This window comes from Schistocerca americana, chromosome 11 (genome assembly GCF_021461395.2).
Source record: "Schistocerca americana isolate TAMUIC-IGC-003095 chromosome 11, iqSchAmer2.1, whole genome shotgun sequence".
Taxonomy (NCBI): Eukaryota; Metazoa; Arthropoda; class Insecta; order Orthoptera; family Acrididae; genus Schistocerca; species Schistocerca americana.
This window is the reverse complement of record NC_060129.1, coordinates 180,908,897-180,928,264: the sequence shown is the minus strand read 5'-3', so window position 1 is coordinate 180,928,264 and position 19,368 is coordinate 180,908,897. Positions and strand designations below refer to the sequence as shown.

At 36.8% G+C, this 19,368-nt stretch overlaps 1 protein-coding gene across 1 annotated transcript in view; it reads right to left on the bottom strand.

Annotated features, from left to right (window-relative positions):
- LOC124553503 (putative vitellogenin receptor) overlaps positions 1-19,368 on the bottom strand; it is a 148,450-nt gene that overhangs the window by 104,366 nt on the left and 24,716 nt on the right. The window contains exons 10-21 of the mRNA XM_047127356.1: positions 16,074-16,204; positions 15,807-15,887; positions 15,533-15,646; positions 13,232-13,296; positions 12,988-13,145; positions 12,189-12,223; positions 10,621-10,696; positions 10,403-10,479; positions 10,098-10,235; positions 6,349-6,454; positions 327-476; positions 131-244 (exon numbers count right to left, since the gene is read on the bottom strand). Coding sequence (XP_046983312.1) covers positions 131-244; positions 327-476; positions 6,349-6,454; positions 10,098-10,235; positions 10,403-10,479; positions 10,621-10,696; positions 12,189-12,223; positions 12,988-13,145; positions 13,232-13,296; positions 15,533-15,646; positions 15,807-15,887; positions 16,074-16,204 — 1,245 coding nt within the window. The remainder of the gene's footprint in view (positions 1-130; positions 245-326; positions 477-6,348; positions 6,455-10,097; positions 10,236-10,402; positions 10,480-10,620; positions 10,697-12,188; positions 12,224-12,987; positions 13,146-13,231; positions 13,297-15,532; positions 15,647-15,806; positions 15,888-16,073; positions 16,205-19,368) is intronic.

The following is a 19,368-nucleotide window of genomic DNA, read 5'->3' as shown; positions in this document are numbered from 1 at the left end:
CAAACCTTAAAATAGCTATGACTAACAAAAGTAACACGCAGTGACAAGACAATTTTCCAAGTGTAAGAGTACTGCTAACAAACAAGTTTGACAAGCTAAAACTTAATAGGGGAAACCAATTACACATTACCTGAGCAGTACTTTTCATTTACCAGGTTGAAACCCATCGGGCAGACACAGACAGGTCCACTGGGTGTTGGTTGGCACCTGAAGCTGCAGCCCTGGTTGGGGCACAATGCTTTACCTGAAACATTTTATGCTGCTGCTAAACTGTTAAATGAGGAGAGAGAACAGTCAGAATGTTTTAGCACTATGTATCAGCTTACTTTTCTGGCACATGGGACCTTCATCCGAACCATCCAAGCAGTGCGGGGTTCCGTCACAGACTTCGGCAACTTCTACACATTTCAACTTGTCGTGACAACTGAACAAGTTCTTGTCCAATGTGCAGCCCTCAGTAGCATCTTTTGGCTTACCTGGAGATTAACATGTCAATTTTATGTCGTGTCACTTCACTGCATAAAATGAATCTGCACAGTAAATACTAACCAAACAGTAATATTAGCAACAAGTCAAAGTACGAGCCACCTATCATTGCAACTGGACTGGTTGCATGTGAGATCAGTCCGACATTTCATGAGAAATATCTTGGCAAGTCTTGCCTCCTGGTACAAGTATAAACTTAGCAGCCCTTATGTTCACAACTATTTATATCATGACCAACTGAGCCACTTTGTCCTCAAAATGAGTAATTTTAAGGTTTTCATATTTTTGTAATTCTGCTAAAATTAGTTTCATGTTTAAGGATTTTTAGAAACTAAAAACTTAACTGGAATGAGGAATATTCCAATTTTGAGAGATTTTTGGAGGACTCTCCCAGAAAGGCACAACACTGACTTACTGAATTTTTCCTGTTTCAACTCTCAGTAATATGCTCATGGGGGAAACCACTCACTTTATAGACTTCTTGCAAATGAGATGATGCAGCATTCAACATGTGAGAAATTTGGAGGAGATAAAACATAGCAAAACAAGCAGGAAAAAAAACAGGCTGCTGCTGCTGCAGCAGCTGCTACATTGTAACACTTGTGGAAGGCAATGTTAGACTTTTCCATACAAAAGCTAATTATGTGCAGAACAAAGACTGCACCTCACTTTGAGGTGAGTACACTGCTATAGTAACATTTGTAATCAGAACTTAAAGTAAGCCATTTTACTTCATGTGTACTGCTCTTAAATCTCAATGACATTTCACTAACATTTTAAATAATCATATAAACAGCTACTTTTCAAGGCTCAGACTTTCTAAGTAGGTGTATTTCAAAGTTAAGTTTGTTGGGAGCTTTCCTTTTAAAAGGATCAATAAGGATTTTAAATGCAGTCTCAAAAAAAGGAAAATTTGAAACAAATTACAATGATGCAAAATTCTTAATCAGGACTTTCTTCTAGGTGGCGAAATTTCAAGTATTAGGAATTAACATGTGTAGTGACAAACTATCTCAGCTTTCAGAACTTTTTTCCTCCCTCAGGGAGGAAAGGGTGACTGGCTGGGAAAGGTGGGGGGGAGGGTGGGGGGGGGGGGGGGGGGGGGGGGGAAGACAGTTCACCACCCTCCACTAATAGGGAACACCTACAGCAATGAAGCTTTACTTTTCACACAGGGAAAAAACAGCTGAATTCCAAAAACTCAGCAATATTTCTCACTTCTCAATGTGTGCCCTCAGAGCCTGGAATTTAGACCATTAGCTAGCCATTCTCTCTGCCCTAATTCTGAAACTGGTCCACACTAAAAAATTTTAACTTTTTAAAAACTTCATATTGCTGTTTTAAGTTTTATGGTAGTTCAGTTTTCCTCCCTAAAACTAACATTTTGATAAAAGACTTCAGGAGAGGTTTCAAGTGAAGTCTGTGCTCACCATGTACCAGCATGAAGGAATTATCCAGAGCTTTCTTACATGTGAGCACTGGTGGAGATCTTTTCAGTGTTACAGGATTTAGGTTAGCATCTCACTTTTGTAGGTCAGAAATGGAGAAAGGAGTTGCCACATTCATCAGGCACAGTCATACATTTAAGAACAGACAAACTTTGCCTAGAACAGCATATGGAAGCATGTGCAACAGAAGTAGAATTTCACAAAAATCTCTTAATATTAAGTGTATATCAAGCACCTGCAGGTAACTTTCATCTGTAAACCACCTTGAAGCTGTACTGGCCCATTTAACAACCAGAAACAAGTAGTGGTTGCTGGTGACCTCAATGTAGATTTCCTTGAAGACTCCCAGTAAGAACTTATTTGTGTTAATAACACAATCATTCAACTTAATTTCCACTAAAGCTCCTCACTAGGGTAGCCAATTGCTCACAAACAGCCACTGCTAATATCTTTATAGAAAAAAAAGTCCAATGAACAAAATTATAATAGAAAACCAGTAGTCAATGGCCTCTCAGACCATGACTTTCAGTTCCTTGTGTTAAATATTAATACTAAACAGGATATAAAATGTTAAATCTGAGCTCAAGAGGGTAATCTTGAAGCCAAAAATTGATTTTAGGACACTCCGACATTCATTGGAGTGATGTTTATAGTGCTCATGGTATGAATGAAAGATACAACACTATTAGCAAAAGTGCTTACTTTATTGTAACACTGTTCCCCAAAACTAACCAAGGTTACAGCAAAGCCCACAAACGAGCCATGGATTACTTAAGGAATAAAGGTATCTTGTAAAACAATGTCAATCCAAAACAGTTTGGATGATGCTACAGCACATTAGAAGAAATACTGCAAAATATTAAAGACTAATATGGAGATCAAAGCAAATATATTACAAGGAAAAGAGTCTCAGCAGATAAAATAAAGACATATGGGATATAGTGAAGAAGACTGGTAGAACCAGACAAAGGATGAATAGCATTAAGAGTAAATGATGCATTGGTAACATGTGTATTGTTTTGCAGAACTTTTTAACAAACACTTTATAACTGTTACTGAAAAGATTGGGTTGTTAGGTTCTGTAGATGTTGCTATGGAACACTTCAGACTAAACATTTCAAGTAACTTTCATAATATGAATTTGATTCACAGTACCCCAGCAGAAGTAATGTCCATCATAAAATCTCTCTAAAAACAAAAAGATCTAGTGGGTATGATGAAATATCAAAGTTCAGTAAAGAATGTGATTCTGAGTTGAGTAACAGTAAGCTATGTGTACCAGTTGTTTATCAGCAGAACATTTCCTGAATGGTTGAAATATGCTGAAGTTAACCCATTGTAAGAAGAAAGATGCTATTTCATTATCAAGTTTGTTGAATTTCACTTTTGCCAGCATTCAGAAAAAATTTAGGAAAGTTTATGTACAATTGGCTTTATAACCACCTTATCACAAATAACATACTGTCAAAGTCGCAGTTCAGATTTCTAAATGGTTCTGATATTGAGAAGGCAATCTACATCTAGTGAAATGTATGTAATTCATTACACAAAAAATTGCAGGCAACCGGTATATTTTTTATGTGTCAAAGGCATTTGACTAAATCACAATATCCTTTTGAGTAAATTACAATATTATGGTGCAACAGAAAATGCCACAAAATGGTTCAAATCTTATTTCTGGCAGGAAACTAAGGGCGTTATTAGGAAATAAATGTGTTACGCTATCAGGTATCATTCAACCTAGAGCTAATTACATGCGGGATCCTACAAGGTTTCATCTTACAGCCCTTACTTTTTCTTGTGTATATCTATTACCTTTCATAATTAACATTATGAGATGCCAATTTTGTTGTGTGTGCCAATGATAAACATTGCAATAAATAGCAAATTGAGTAGTTTTAGAAAGACTGGTTAAAATGTAATTGTGGGTATTAATTACTGGTTCCTAGCCAATTGTCACTGAACTTTGAAAAAACACTACATGCAGTTCAGAACTTAAGAGGTGTCCCACAAGTATATGCTTAACATACCATGACAAGCAGATAGAAGTGGCCACTTAAATTCTTGGGATTACAGCTTGATAAATTCAATTGAGAGGAGCACACCACAAAACTGTGGAAGTTTAACAAATATATTTATAATGATAATTGTGTCAGACATAGGCGATATAAAAATGAAAAAGCTGGCATACTATGGTTACTTTCATTCCATAATGTCATATGGAATTGTTTTTTTGGGGTAATCATTAAGCGAAGCTGAAGTTTCCAGGGCACAAACACTTTCAGTAAGAGTTGTGGTGTGAACTCTCTAACATCCTGCAGATGTCTTTAGGGAACTAATGATACTAACTACTGCTTCCCAATATATTCATTCCTTAATGAAGTTTGTCATTAAAAATATATCACTTTTTGAAACCAACAGCTCAATTCATGGAATTGATACTAGAAACAACAATCTTAACAATTTGAAATCACTCTTGTACAAAAAGTGTCAATTATTCAGGAACACATTTCCAATAATGTGTCAGCAGCCATAAAAAGCTTAACAAAATTCAGTTTAAGAGAAGCCTAAGAGATTTATTGGTAGCAAACTCTTACTCCATCGATAAATTTCTCAGTAGAACCAACTGATCTGACTGTGTGTGCACCATTTCAGTGCAGTAATGTATTCATTGTATGTAAGTATTGTAGTGCTATTATATGTTTACTACCTTATAAATAAATGTTTTAATTTTAAATTCAGTGCATTAATGCAATCTTGGTAAATGAGTGAAACAATTCTTTCATATAATTTTCATTAAAAATATTATTCCACTTGGGATCTGTGGAAGGTACATTAGCTTATTTGTTTCAGTTATAAAAATTTGTATTACTGTTTTTCTGACATTTTTACATCCTGGAGGACCTCACCAGGAATAAATTTGAATGAAAGTAAATCTAATCCAATCCATGTTACAAGGAAGTAGTTTGCCTATTTCAAAACGATCACACCACATTGGAAGGGTACAAATGTCTACAATATCAAGAAACAAAGCAGACAAGCTATTACCATGAACTCAATTTGTTGAAAGTATTATCAGAACAGAGCATTGTGCAGACAGCACAGAATGCTAAGTAGCAGGGAAAGTCCACATACCTGTCAGTCAACTGGGAGGGATTGAGAAGTGTTAAATACATACAAGTAATTAAATTTTTAATGAACACTATTAATGAAGACTACACATCACTGAACTCTAACTGCTGGTTCTTAGTGTTATTGAAAGGATCAATAGCTGGAAGTATGTACATATAAATTAACACACACACACACACACACACACACACACACACACACACACACAATTGAAATTGCCAGCAACTGAAAGGAATGACTAAGGTCATACACACCACCTATGTCAGAACAGAACAGGGAAGAAAAAGGAAGTTAATGACCACATTACACACAATTGTCAGAAGAGAAGACAGCTAAAACCAGGGACTGAGGAAGATCAATGAAATACACAATAGTGAAACTGAAGTCCTGAACTAAAGATTAAATTTTCCCTCATCCTACTGCTGTAACAGAAAAAGTAAAACAGCCCACATGTCATTTGCTGGAACAGCTTATAACACATGACAAACAAATGAGAAAGTGGTTAAAAAGGGAATTCCTTTAGGAAATTGCGAACTAGCAATTTGGGAAGGTAGCAGTTGAGACAATCACCCTTCCCAGGCCTGACATGTACTGGGGGAGGGGGGAGGGGGGGTGTACAGGTGGACTGTCAACCCAGGACTTAATTCTGGGTTACTTAGTCATCTGTATCATGTCATACATGGGCTGTACTTCAGGACACGGAGGAAGAGGAAGCTCAAAGACCAAAGCAGGATAGAAGGGGAACAGAAAGAAAAATGAAAAACAGTGGAGATATTTGTTATGAACTACTGAAAATGCTGACCACATTTCAATGAACATTCCAGTCATGTTCTCCAAGGGAGGGAAAAAAATAGGAAGGGGATAGATATGAGCACAGAAGGGAAATGCTGCGAAGTCTGAGGTTCCATGGTAGCCAAGCACAAACCCACCGAAGAGCAGCAAGCCCCAGGGGTGCGGCACAAATTTATAAGTTCCATCCTTATGGTCTTATGGTTTTTTTATTTTATAGACTAGACAACCTTTTAATTTAAAGTTTTATAGTGTGAAAAAGTAGTCTAAACAGAAAATACTAAATGCTATGTATTATTTTACATCATATGCTGACAAAATATTCAACAAGAATAAACTACGTGTAAGTTCATGCTGAATACATGGCCACAATATTTCTGTATCTAAGGGTCTTCAAGCAGATAGCATTTGAAGGAGAGCAAGTCCTGATTTTTTCCATGTATCAATTGTTTTTAACATGAAGGTGTTCAATAAATTGAAATTCAGAACTCACAGTTTACTTCATCACTGTTGTCCCCACAGTCATTGTTGCCATCACATTCCCAAGCCTTCGGAATGCAGTGGTGGTTGGAGCACAGGAAGTCTTTGCCACAATCCAACTGTAAACCAAATGAGAAAAAACTGACAAACTTAGCAGGTCCATCATATTTTCAGATTATCAGGCAAATAGAAAGTCAACTTATTTGTCTATGAATCAGAGTTTGCAAGCACGGACAATACAAAGTACTTTGAACAATTCTGGCCAAGATGCTCCTCCCTTATTTTTACTTCCTACTATGATTAACTCTACGAATTTTAACACAGATTTGCCATCTCTTCCTCTTGACATTTTCCTCTCCATCTGTCTCCTTTCACTTATTACAGGCTAGTGCGAAGAGCCCTTTTTGACCATCCCAACTTACTCCTCTCCCTCAATGATTAAGAAAATCGTTTTCTTAACCTAGCTAGCATGTTCATCTGCAGCACTAGACTTGCCTCCTGAAATTAAGCACTGGGTTCTTATGCTAAAATTCATGGAGGTGGGTTCAGCCAACTATCTCCACATGTATTATCTACAGTTTAATTATCTGTACCATTTCTTTATAGTATCTATACATGAAAAATGTGATAATAACTAGAGATAGTGGCTGTGCTAATGTCATAACCAGAAAGACATACCACTAGGAAAATGCAGGGGGAAGCTGGAGTTGGGTGCTGGGGGTTATGATCACGAATTTAAATGTTTTAAAAGGCATGTGCAATGTCTGAAATAATTGCCTGTACACATGGTTTCTCACTTTAGTGAGAACTTAAAAATTAAGTCATCTTACTATGGGTATACAGAATAAACAATTTATTTTCAGTACAGAAACAAAAAGAAATAATTTTGAAGAAACTAAGCAAAGTTAAGAAGGGATAAGCAAAATGTTTTGTGCTTCTGTAAAGGCCTATTTTTACTTTTATACTTCTCACTGGAAGTGTTGGCTGGAATGAACAGTAATGAGTACAATATGGACTGAGAAACATGAATCAAAGTAATGAAGGAGCAGCAGGAAAGAATAGCAAGATACTTGCCAAAACTGGTGAAGTGGAGAAATTCTGCCTCCTTGAAAACAATCTACAATGGACAAAGCAACAATCACACAGAATACTTGGCCAAATTTCTACTTGCATTGAACACTGGCCTTAATTTGAGGAAGAAATCTGTACATTTGGAACAACTTTCTACAGAAGGAAACCCCCAGACTGTTGGAAAACTTGAAAGGACAATCTAAATGTGAGATATCATGCTATAGACTGTCACTGAAAATTGACTTGTCTGAGAAGACAAGTTGCCAACGAACGGATGTGGAAAATACTGATAAGGGACAGGATCATCAACTATGTTAATTGGGGAATAATTTCCATGGCATTTTAGGGAGCTACAGAAGGTGAGGTACGCAGGAGAAGATGGACAAATGTCCAAGTGACGGTTCAAGTCTAATATTTCAGACAAGAATATTACAGGGCTATTACAAATGATTGAAGAGATTTCATAAATTCACTGTAGCTCCATTCATTGACATATGGTCATGACACACTACAAATACGTAGAAAAACTCAGGTTTCTGCTGCCAGAGCACTCTAGAGCGCAGTGAGAAAATGGAGACAGGAGCCGAGAAAGCGTATGTCGTGCTTGAAATGCACTCACATCAGTCAGTCATAACAGTGCAACGACACTTCAGCACGAAGTTCAACAAAGATCCACCAACTGCTAACTCCATTCGGCAATGGTATGCACAGTTTAAAGCTTCTGAATGCCTCTGTAAGGGGAAATCGAAGGGTCGGCCTGCAGTGAGCGAAGAAACGGTTGAATGCGTGCGGGCAAGTTTCACGCGTAGCCCGCGGAAGTCGAAGAATAAAGCAAGCAGGGGGCTAAACGTACCACAGCCGACGGTTTGGAAAATCGTACGGAAAAGGCTAAAGCAGAAGCCGTACCGTTTACAATTGCTACAAGCCCCGACACCCGATGACAAAGTCAAACGCTTTGAATTTTCGGCGCGGTTGCAACAGCTCACGGAAGAGGATGCGTTCAGTGCGAAACTTGTTTTCAGTGATGAAGCAACATTTTTTTCCTTAATGGTGAAGTGAACAGACAATGTGTGAATCTGGGCGGTAGATAATCCTCACGCATTCATGCAGCAAATTCGCAATTCACCAAAAGTTAACGTGTTTTGTGCAATCTCACGGTTTAAAGTTTACGGCCCCTTTTTCTTCTGTGAAAAAAACGTTACAGGACACGTATCTGGACATGCTGGAAAATTGGCTCATGCCACAACTGGAGACCAACAGCACCGATTCCATCTTTCAACAGGATGGTGCTCCACTGCACTTCCATCATGATGTTCAGCATTTCTTAAACAGGAGATTGGAAAACCGATGGATCGGTCGTGGTGGAGATCATGATCAGCAATTCATGTCACGGCCTCCACGCTCTCCTGACTTAACCCCATGCGATTTCTTTTTCTGGGGTTATGTGAAAGATTCAGTGTTTAAACCTCCTCTACCAAGAAACGTGCCAGAACTGTGAGCTCGCATCAACGATGCTTTCCAACTCATCGATGGGGACATGCTGTGCCGAGTGTGGGAGGAACTTGATTATCGACTTGATGTCTGCCGAATCACTGAAGGGGCACATATCGAACATTTGTGAATGCCTAAAAAACTGAGTTTTTGTATGTGTGTGCAAAGCATTGTGAAAATCTCAAATAATAAAGTTATTGTAGAGCTGTGAAATTGCTTCAATCATTTGTAATAACACTGTTTCATCAAATCAGAAGAAATTTAAGAATTAGTAATGAAGCTTTATACGAACAAGCTGACAAACCTGGCATTGCCCAGGTATTCATTTTGTCAGTTTCCTGTAATAAGGAACAATGAACTAGTTTAATATCCCAGAAAGTATGTACTCCGGGTGCAGCTGCCTTGCAAATTTACAATGATTTTGTTCATTTATCACAATGCTGCTTGATAGCTCTACAGACAGCAATTTGTACTTCAGTTGAAAGCTGTAAGTGTTGTCAGGTGGCAGATTTCCTGGATTCAACTATTGTACAACTTCCTTAGCAGTAAATAATAAAGATTATAAAACTTTCCACACATTGCTGTCATCTTTATGATATGGAGGTGGTTCTTACCTCCAACAGTGATAGTTTTCCACAGTAAGAGATGTGGATCCAGTTTCATTGGTATCTGCAGTAATTTAAACTGACATGTTTCAGAGGGACTGAAATTTCTACAGTGTTATTTAAGGACTAAAATTTAATAAATCAATAGAAATTATTTAAGTATGTTAGTAGCATGCAAGTGCATCCACCACAGTATGTGTAAACATACAGTCTTTCTTGGCACCAGTGCTGTGTAACAACACTTTGTCACAAAGTGCTAATTTATGTTTCTTGGCAGATGCTCGTCTTATTGCTATTTATGCAACATGCATATATTTCCCCAGAGTGCTAGTCTTAAGATACAAAGGACTTAAGTAACATGTGAAGTATTGGTGGAAGTAAATCTGTGAAGCTAAGTCATTAGTCCTGCTTGGGTAGCTCAGTCAAAGGCAAAGGTCCCAAGTGAGTCCAGGTCTGCCACACTATCTGCTAAGAAGTTTAAACTTATTAAGACTTACTACGCAGTAAGTCCAAATACACTTAAAATTTGTGGGCAGAGGGAACTAAGAATCTTTATTAATGCCCTAGACTTAATATATTTAAAGATATATGTTACCTTTTTAGAGCAGCCCAAAACTTCATCATTGCCATTCTGGCAGTCCTTGAGGCCATCACACACCCAGTTGTCTGGAATGCAGGTGCCATCCCCACATGCAAAATCTTCATCACTGCAGACTTTTTGCGTAACAGATATCTGCAAGTGAAAGGTTAATTACTAAATTCTGTGAACTACATTTAAATGCATCAAAATGTAGAATTATGGATCACAACCCTTTCCTAAAATTTAGGTGGCAAGTTTTTCTTTCTCCAGAAAATGCCATGTAATATCTACTTACTTTAATATATTATACTGCAACCCACTTGCCTTTCTAAATATAGATCAGACCATACTTTTTGATTAAACATTGAATGATTAAACATTGAATTCAAGATGGCACCTAGTGTAGATCGGGAGTATGTTAGTTCCGTACAAAAGTCAAAAAATAACGAAAAGTGTTCGATATGCAACAAATTCTGTGTGTATTACGACAGTACATGTATGCCATGTTATATTATCGCAAAAGTAGACGCAAAAAAACCTGGTAACAAGAAAATGTTATAATCAGGCATCTCATCCAGCAAGTACTTCAACTCATTCGTGGGAAATGGTGAACTCTGATACAACATGCCATTGCAAGAAACATGTTGTTAAAGGTATAATGTGCTTAAGTTGTAAAACGGTTTTTCATTATTCGTGTGTTAATGTCAGTCCTAAAAGGAAACTATAGTTCTGCAATAGCTGTTTCAAAGGCGACTTAGGCCAAAAACCTAATATGAGAAACACCAAAGGCGAAGTTATCAGTGCTCTACTGGAAGAGTTTTCAGTTATAAAACATCACGAACAGTATGAAAAAGAAGCAAAGAGGCTTAGCATTTTACCTCGAGATACTGTAACTTTTGTTAATAACAGTTCTGTTTATGTTTGTAGAAAGTGCGGGAAAAAACACAAACAGTGGTGTAACCTGTTGCGAGTGCGAAAGAAAACATCAGTCTAAAACTCCCGTCCATGTTCCAAAACTTTACATTTTAGGCGATAGCCACAGCCGCAGTATTGTCTCACGCATAAATAAAGCTTCAAATGTGAAATCTATGAGCTTTGTAAAGCCTGGGGCGCCCCTCTCAGAAATAAGGAAACTAGTTTTTCTGAAGAAATAAAAAAGCTGTCTTCAAAAGATTTTGTTGTCCTCTTTGGTGGATCTAATGACATTTATCAAAATGATACATCTAAAGCCTGTTGCGAATTAAACAAGTGTTTATCTGAACTAAGTCATACAAACGTTATCCTCGTAAATATACCACAAAGGTACAACTTGATGTCCTGGTCGTGTGTAAACAAGGAAATTAGTGTCGCCAATGAACTTTTTTCCAGTATATGCAAACAATATAGAAATGTTTCTGTTAGTATTAATACCATTGGACGCAGATTCCACACTACTCACGGGCTGCACTTAAATGGCCTTGGAAAGCAACTTGTTACATTAAAGCTAATGGAAATTATTCAGAGACTGCAATACTTACCAACATCAGTGGTACTTGTATCATCATCACAGAAAGTATCTCTAGGAGTGACTAATGGAGAATTAGATACAGTAACAGAAAATGCAGCAGAAGTACCTAAAGAAGCAATACTAACAGAAGTAGAATCAACAGCAGCGTCAGAAGAACCACGTTCAGTAACAGCAGAAGTAACTCCTCCAGCATTAGAACGAGCTCCTACAGCAGTAACACCATCTCTTTCACCAGCAGTAACAGCACAAACTACTTCACCAGAAATAGCAGAAGAAACACTATCAGCAACAGCAGAAGCAACTCTTCCAGCAGTAGAACTAGTTCCTATAGCAGCAGCACCATCTCCCATGCCAGCAGTAGTAGAACCAACTCCTTTACCAGCAATAGCAGAAACAACTCCTCCACCAGCAGCAACTAAACTAACTTCACCAACAGCAGAAACAGTACAAGCTTCTCCTCCATCACCTTCAAGAGTAGCAGAAAAGAATAGACCAGTCACAGTAAGTAAAGTATCATCTTTGTCTCATGATGAAGTGATACCAAATGATTTGGGAAAACATGTTCCTATAAAACTTGTGGACAGTAAAGTGAAACAAACTTCCAACCCTGTTTCAAACAGACCCAAAAAATTACCTAAGAGAAATGAAGATTTTTATGGTTTATCTCAAGGAAGTCCAACTGCCACCCAACAGATTCCAGGGCTGAAAAAACAAATGTTCTCCATTGCCCCATAATATTGTACTCCTCCCCTCCTGTGACAGTAACTATCTTATTTCTGCACTTAAATGTCAGGTCTGAAAAATAAAGCCGATGAGCTTGGTATACTATTAAAAAGTAACAAAAGAATGATTTTATGTATAAACGAACATTGGTTAAAGGAAGAGGATAAACTGTATGTACCATCAGGTTTCAGATTAGCTACATACTTCTGCAGACCCAGTGAATCCTATGGGGGTTCATCCATATATATTAGCATTGATCTAGACCTAAAGTTTTCTGTTCTTGAAGTTAGTGACCTATGCACTAAAGGTGTTTTTGAAGCAGCTGCTTTTATATCACACTCCTGAAAGTAATGTAGAACAATTTATAGAACGTTCAGAAAAACTTGTGATCAGTATACAAAAATATACTAAATACAAAATTTTAATCTTTGGGGATCTAAACAGACATTAGGAAAATGACAGCCAGAAATGTTAATTTAGTAAATATGTTAAGATCCTATAATCTCTTGTGCTAATGAAAGTCCTACAAGGCACTCCTGTCTTGACAATCTAATAACAAATTTATACAAATGTGATTTTGAGCTAGGCTTACTTAATGTCGATTACCTGTCAGACCATAGAGGTATATGGGTGAAACTAATTACTAAAAAAACCAAAAGAAGACGAGGAACAAACTCTGTGTCAGACTATCTACAGATACAAATATTAGCAAGTATAGAGAAGAACTTAAGTCTATAGATTGGAATACTGTAATACATTCCTCCACAAATGTTGATGAAGCCTTCAGCACATCCCTCAAAATCATTTCTGAAATCTTCCACACATGCTGTCCACTGGTTAAAAACAAAAAAACAAAAAGTTAGGAAACCTAGCCACAACTTTATAGAAGTGGTTTTCACCCCAATTACAAAAAACAGACTATTGGTAATTACTTGTCACGATAAGGTCAAAAAGGGAGCAGTAGATAAAGAAACTTACAAAAACCTGAAAAGAAAATATAGATCTGAAATTCAAATAGCCAAGTGTAAGGCAAATGGTGATTTCATTAAAAAAAAAAATCACAAATGTAAGGCTGCATGGAAAGTAATAAAAGCAGAGCTAGGTATGGATATAAACTACAAAGACAACACAAATGCTGCTAACGTCACTGCTGATGATTTCAATCACTTTTTGTCAACTCTGCCAATCTTAGCCTTCCAACCCATAGCAACCAGAATTCCAATTCAACACATACACCTATTTCTCACCCCATATCTGGCAGAAATTTTCAACAAAACATTACAAACATAGTGTCAGCTTGTAAATGGAGAGAAGTACAAGTAACTGATATAATTAAAGCAACCACTAAATTAGGATACTCTAGATCTGAAGATGTGTATGGCCTGTCAAACTATGTAATTAAAAAAGTTTGAGATCTCATAACATACCCTTTTTGCATACTGATAAACTGGATGCTCTCGAGTGGACACTTTCCAGAAAGTCTCAAAAAACAGTTGTCATACCATTATACAAAAGGGGTGACAAGTCCTGTATCAATAATTATAGACCAATTTCACTTGTGCCTATTCTCTCAAAAATAATAGAACATTGCATAATGCAGCAAATATGCATACACCTATCAGACAATAATATATTAAATGATTCTCAGTATGGATTCAGGTCAAACTTAACAGTCAAAGCAGTTGAAAACCTTATCTCTTTTGTACTAAGCGCATTTGAGTCAGAATTATCTGCTGAAGCCATTCAAATTGACTTGAGTAAGGCTTTTGACTCAGTTAACCACAAATTATTATTAGATAAACTGTGTTGCTATGGAATCAAACACTTGGAACTCTCACTAATTGAATCATACATCAGCAATAGAAAACAAATAGTAAAGCATAATGACCAACAGTCACAGACTAAGTCTAAAACGAGGTGTTCCTCAGGGTTCAGTGCTTGGCCCTCTACTATTTATATTGTTTGTAAGTGACTTTCCGAACAACTTACCCTGCAAATCTATCCTCTATGCTGACGACACAACATTAGCTAATTCTGGAAAGGATATAAACATATTGAAGGAGGAAAGTGAAGAGTGTCAAAATATCTAATATCTGGTTTAAAGCTAATGACTTATCTATGAACCATGAAAAGACTCAATATAATCTTCAGTTTATCAAACAGTAACATGGAGTTATCTGTTAAACTACTAGGAATACACATTGAGTCTAAATTAATTTGGGACACACATACAGATTATGTATGTCGAAAGCTATCACGAGTTATCTACCTACTAGCCAAACTACACACGTGTTACACAAGATTTATTGCTTCAGTCATACTATGCCTTCTTTCATTGCCATCTACAATATGGCATTCTTTTATGGGGTAACTCTCCAGGAGCCAAAAAAATTTTCACTTGGCAGAAGAAAGCAATTAGACGTTTGTACGGAATCACTGACAAGACCTCATGTAGACCTTATTTTAGAGACTTAAAAATTCTCACAGTCCCATCTCTTTACATATATTGTTGCCTATTAAACATAAAAGAAAACTTAAACCACTACACTATAAGGAAATCAGTTCATCCACACAATACTTTGTAAACAAATATGATTGATATACCCACAACCAGGCTTAAGAAAACCCAGTCTAGCTATGAATACATAGGCATAAAATTATTCAACACTTTACCTGTACAGGCTCAATTAGTTTCAATGGATATTTTCAAAACTAAGACCAGTGTGGCTGAAGAAAAATACTTTCTACAGTGTAGAAGAATTTCAGAATAGTTGTAAAGATGATCTAATTTATTGATAAACTAAGGCTTACTGTTATGTATAGTTATGGATGTAGAGGCAGCTAGCTATAAGCTAATAGGGTACAACACTATCTTTTTTTTCCACGTAATATTTTTGCTATATGAAACAATGCACAAATAGCTATAATACTTCTGACAACATTGATTGCATGTTAATGCTGATAAATTATGGCTTACTGTGGTGTATGGATCTAGGTGTAGAGGCTGTTGTAAGCTAATAGTTTACAACATTGCTATGTTTTGACTATGTAATCAAGAGATGAATACACTAAGCAGATTCAGAAGGATGTAGGTTGCAGTAGGTACTGGGAGATGAAAAAGCTTGCACAGGATAGAGTAGCATGGAGAGCTGCATCAGACCAGTCTCAGGACTGAAGACCACAACAACAACAATATTTTGGTATGTAAAACATAATGTACAAATAGCTGTAACTCTTCTGACGACGTCGATTGCATGTAGGTGCTGAAAGATGGATAAAATAAATAAATATTTAAGCAATGTTCACTATGTTTATATAAACAATGAGATCTAAGCTAAAGATATTCAAATGTCTTCATATAAGTAAAAACTTTTCTATAACCATGAAACTGTACTTTCAAACTGTAGGCCTAGAACTTAACCAGCAAAATAAAAATCCCAGAACCTTACTGTGTAATAAGAATTATGGCAATAGCCTCAAGTCATCTTTGATACCAACAAGGTAAATGTCAAAGTCAACTGTGAGGAGGAAGAATTAACATTTCTTATAGGAGCAGTATCAGGGCAAGTCAGTTCCTATGCTTAATTTCTACCAATTCAGAACCAATAAACAAAGTGATCACGTAAACTTGGCCTTCTGATCACCCACTGGCTTCCAAGATAGGAACACACAACTACAAATCTGTATGCTTTAGACTTTTACAGTCTAAGTCATTGAGAAGTTCATTAAGTTAGCTTATCTGATAGTAAAGAAGGACTTACCTTAGATGCAGTACAGTCCTTTTCATCTGACCAGTCTCCACAATCATTGTTCCCATCACACTTGAATTTGGTCTGTATGCATCTACCATCTTCACACTTCCAGTATAATGGAGCCTCACAGTTTATGTCATCTGGAAAGTAAATATATCAAGTATTATAAACAGTCAAAAATTCGCTGAGCAGCTCATTAAGGCAATCTTAATTTAAGAGATATTTTGACAGCTTATGTCCTTAACATCAAAGAATGGTTTAGACCTGGTATATTGTATGCACACACAGTACTATGTTTTATACATTCAGTACATAAATCAGTTTCCAAATCTGAAATTTTTCTTCTGATAGTGGGAAGAAAAATCAGAATTTAAAACCACTGACATGAAACTGAAATTCAAGTTATTGCAAAGAGCTTGGTTTAAGATTGTTAATATTACACTTTATTTAATGAAGCCCACAAACATTTCTCAGAGTTTAACCACTCCTTTACCTGGAATTTCACACTGAGACACTGGCTTAAATTTCAAATGTGAGAAAGGGCTCATGAAGAAACTAGTACAGTACGAAAGATTTAATAAAATTAAAATCTGTTTGGTTCAAAAACCAAGCCAAGTTATTGTGCTTATTACACACTAAACTAGCTCAAGGGATCTATTCTGAAAGCTAGCAATTTTCTCTTATGTGCCTGCTAACAAATATGCTGCTGGGTCATTCCACATAAAAGGGACCAATATTGAAGAGCATCCCTTTTTACCACCAAGTCTAATGAAATTTGGTGTGAAGTTTCTATACCAAATTTCAGTCTTTCTTCAGAGGCTGAATTTTTAGTGGCTTTTAAAGAGGGGCTACTCTTCTTTGCATCATGTACCAAGGCACAAATATGCCAAATTTTCTAGGCTTTTTTAAATTTCTAGCAAACATTTGGTTACTTCCTTTAATATACATTGACAACTTTTTATGCTGAATCACACCATGACAAAAATTAGGGATTTAGCCACACCTGGAGAAAGGTGTCAAGTGTCAAAAAAAAAAAAAATTTTCATCGCACTTGTTAGAGCCAAGATTTAACCGAACACTGTTTCTGTTTGTGTGAACTAATCTAACCAGAACCTCAGGGGGCTGTTCTTACCTATGATGTCTATGTACAAATGAAATTCAATTAAACACCTGATGCCTAGATGGAAATGAGTGTTTGGCACCATTGGGTGGGAAGCCCCTTACAGGGCAGGTCCGGCTGCCTAGATGAGAAGATATGTATCTATAAAGTTGGCCAAATTTTTCTATGAGTAAATTTTAGGGTACTGGTGATAACAGGGGGAGGGGGCGGCAGGCATGTGAAATCTCAATGGTCTTTTTCAATCCTTTGTTTCTAGCCACAAATGGCAAGAGCATGCTTTAAGCTTTTAAAGCAATATTGTTTAATTTCTGCATCTTGCATTTTGATGAGTAAAAATGCCTATCGAAAATAGTCAAAATGGATTGTCAAGAAATACCAAAATTAATATGCATATTGATTTAAAAATTAAACTGTAATTATGTCTTAATAGTTTAAGATTTGCCTGTGGTTTAGGAAATTTAACTTTACTAATAAAGAGTATATTATTTTACATTGTAGAATATAAGTAGTCAGAAAATGCTCTTAGGATTACAAGTCTAGGAGATCATAATGGAATGCTCTGTATGAGAACATTTTAATCCTGCAATGCACGGTGGTGCATATATGCATTTATATCAATTTCCATCGACATTGTGAAGTAGAGAGCTTTTTGAGGCCCTATCCTTGCAGCATTGCTGCATCACCAATTTCACCTGTTGCTTTCATTATTGGCAATTTTCCCAGTGAGTCTCCTGCTTGGTGTTTACATTATATAATGTTAGTGTCGAGTACTGATTGAATGCTCAGTAATGATTGTTGTAGCTGAAGGTAAGCACAAACAATTTTTATAGGTTAATTTGAATATTTTGTATACAAAACAAGGCCATATGTTACTTATAATTTACAATAACAGATTTTAAGTGAATATTTCATATGCATCACCATGTGTAACAGTATCTCAAATTGTGCTTTGAACCAGAATATTCATGAGCTTTCAATAAAACATAAAAGACAGCCCATGCTAGTCTCCAGAGGCCATTATATAACCAAATATTGACTCCATATGATTTGTTCATATGTTGTGGTGATAGCATTCCAGGCACAAAGTTTGCACCAACAAAAAATTTTAAAAATTCAGGCTGATAAAGAAACAAGAAAATCATTAATTTAAACCAATTGGTTGATCAGCTGATAGTAAACAATTGCTTCCAAAGATGCTACAGCATTCATAGTTAATGCCTTCAAAACAGATTAAATTCTAGCAATCTCACTTTAAAGTATACAGTGAGGACAGTTTGTTCCACTGTTGTGCATGAAAATTTGCGTGGGTTGGAAACACGTGTGAAGTTTCACAAGACCAAAAAGGGGTCATTTTTATTCACCCACATGGTTCTAGTCAGTTACCACTGGCCACCTGCTAAAGACACATGCTGGATTCCTAGCAATACCTTGTCATGAATAGAAGCACCATCGACACTGGGAAGACAATACAGTTGCCTGCAATCCACCCTTGACAAAAATTGTGAAATTGTAAGCAAAAGACTGACTGTAGTCTTGTTTTTGCAAATTTGCTGAGTTGCATATTATGTTTTTATGTTACGTATTAATGTTTGAAACTGATTATTTTTTGTCATCAGTCTACTGACTTGGTTTGATGTGGCCCGCCATGAATTCCTTTCCTGTGCTAGCCTCTTCATCTCAGACTAGCACTTGCAACCTAAGTCCTCAATTATTTGCTTGACGTATTCCAATCTGTCTTCCTCTACAGTTTTTGCCCTCTACAGCTACCTATAGTACCATGGAAGGCATTCCCTCATGTCTTGGCAGATGTCCTATCACCCTGTCCCTTCTCCTGATCAGTGTTTTCCACATATTCCTTTCCTTTCTGATTCTGCGTACAACCTCTTCATTCCTTACCTTATCAGTCCACCTAATTTTCAACATTCGTCTATAGCACCACATCTCAAATGCTTCGATTCTCTTCTGTTCCGGTTTTCCCACAGTACATGTTTCACTACCATATAATGCTGTACTCCAGACGTACAGCCTCAAATTTCTTCCTCAAATTAAGGCCGGTATTTGATATTAGTAGACTTCTCTTGGCCAGAAATGCCTTTTTTTTGCCATAGTGAGTCTGCTTTTGATGTCCTTGCTCCATCCATCATTGGTTATTTTACTGCCTAGGTAGCAGAATTCGTTAACTTC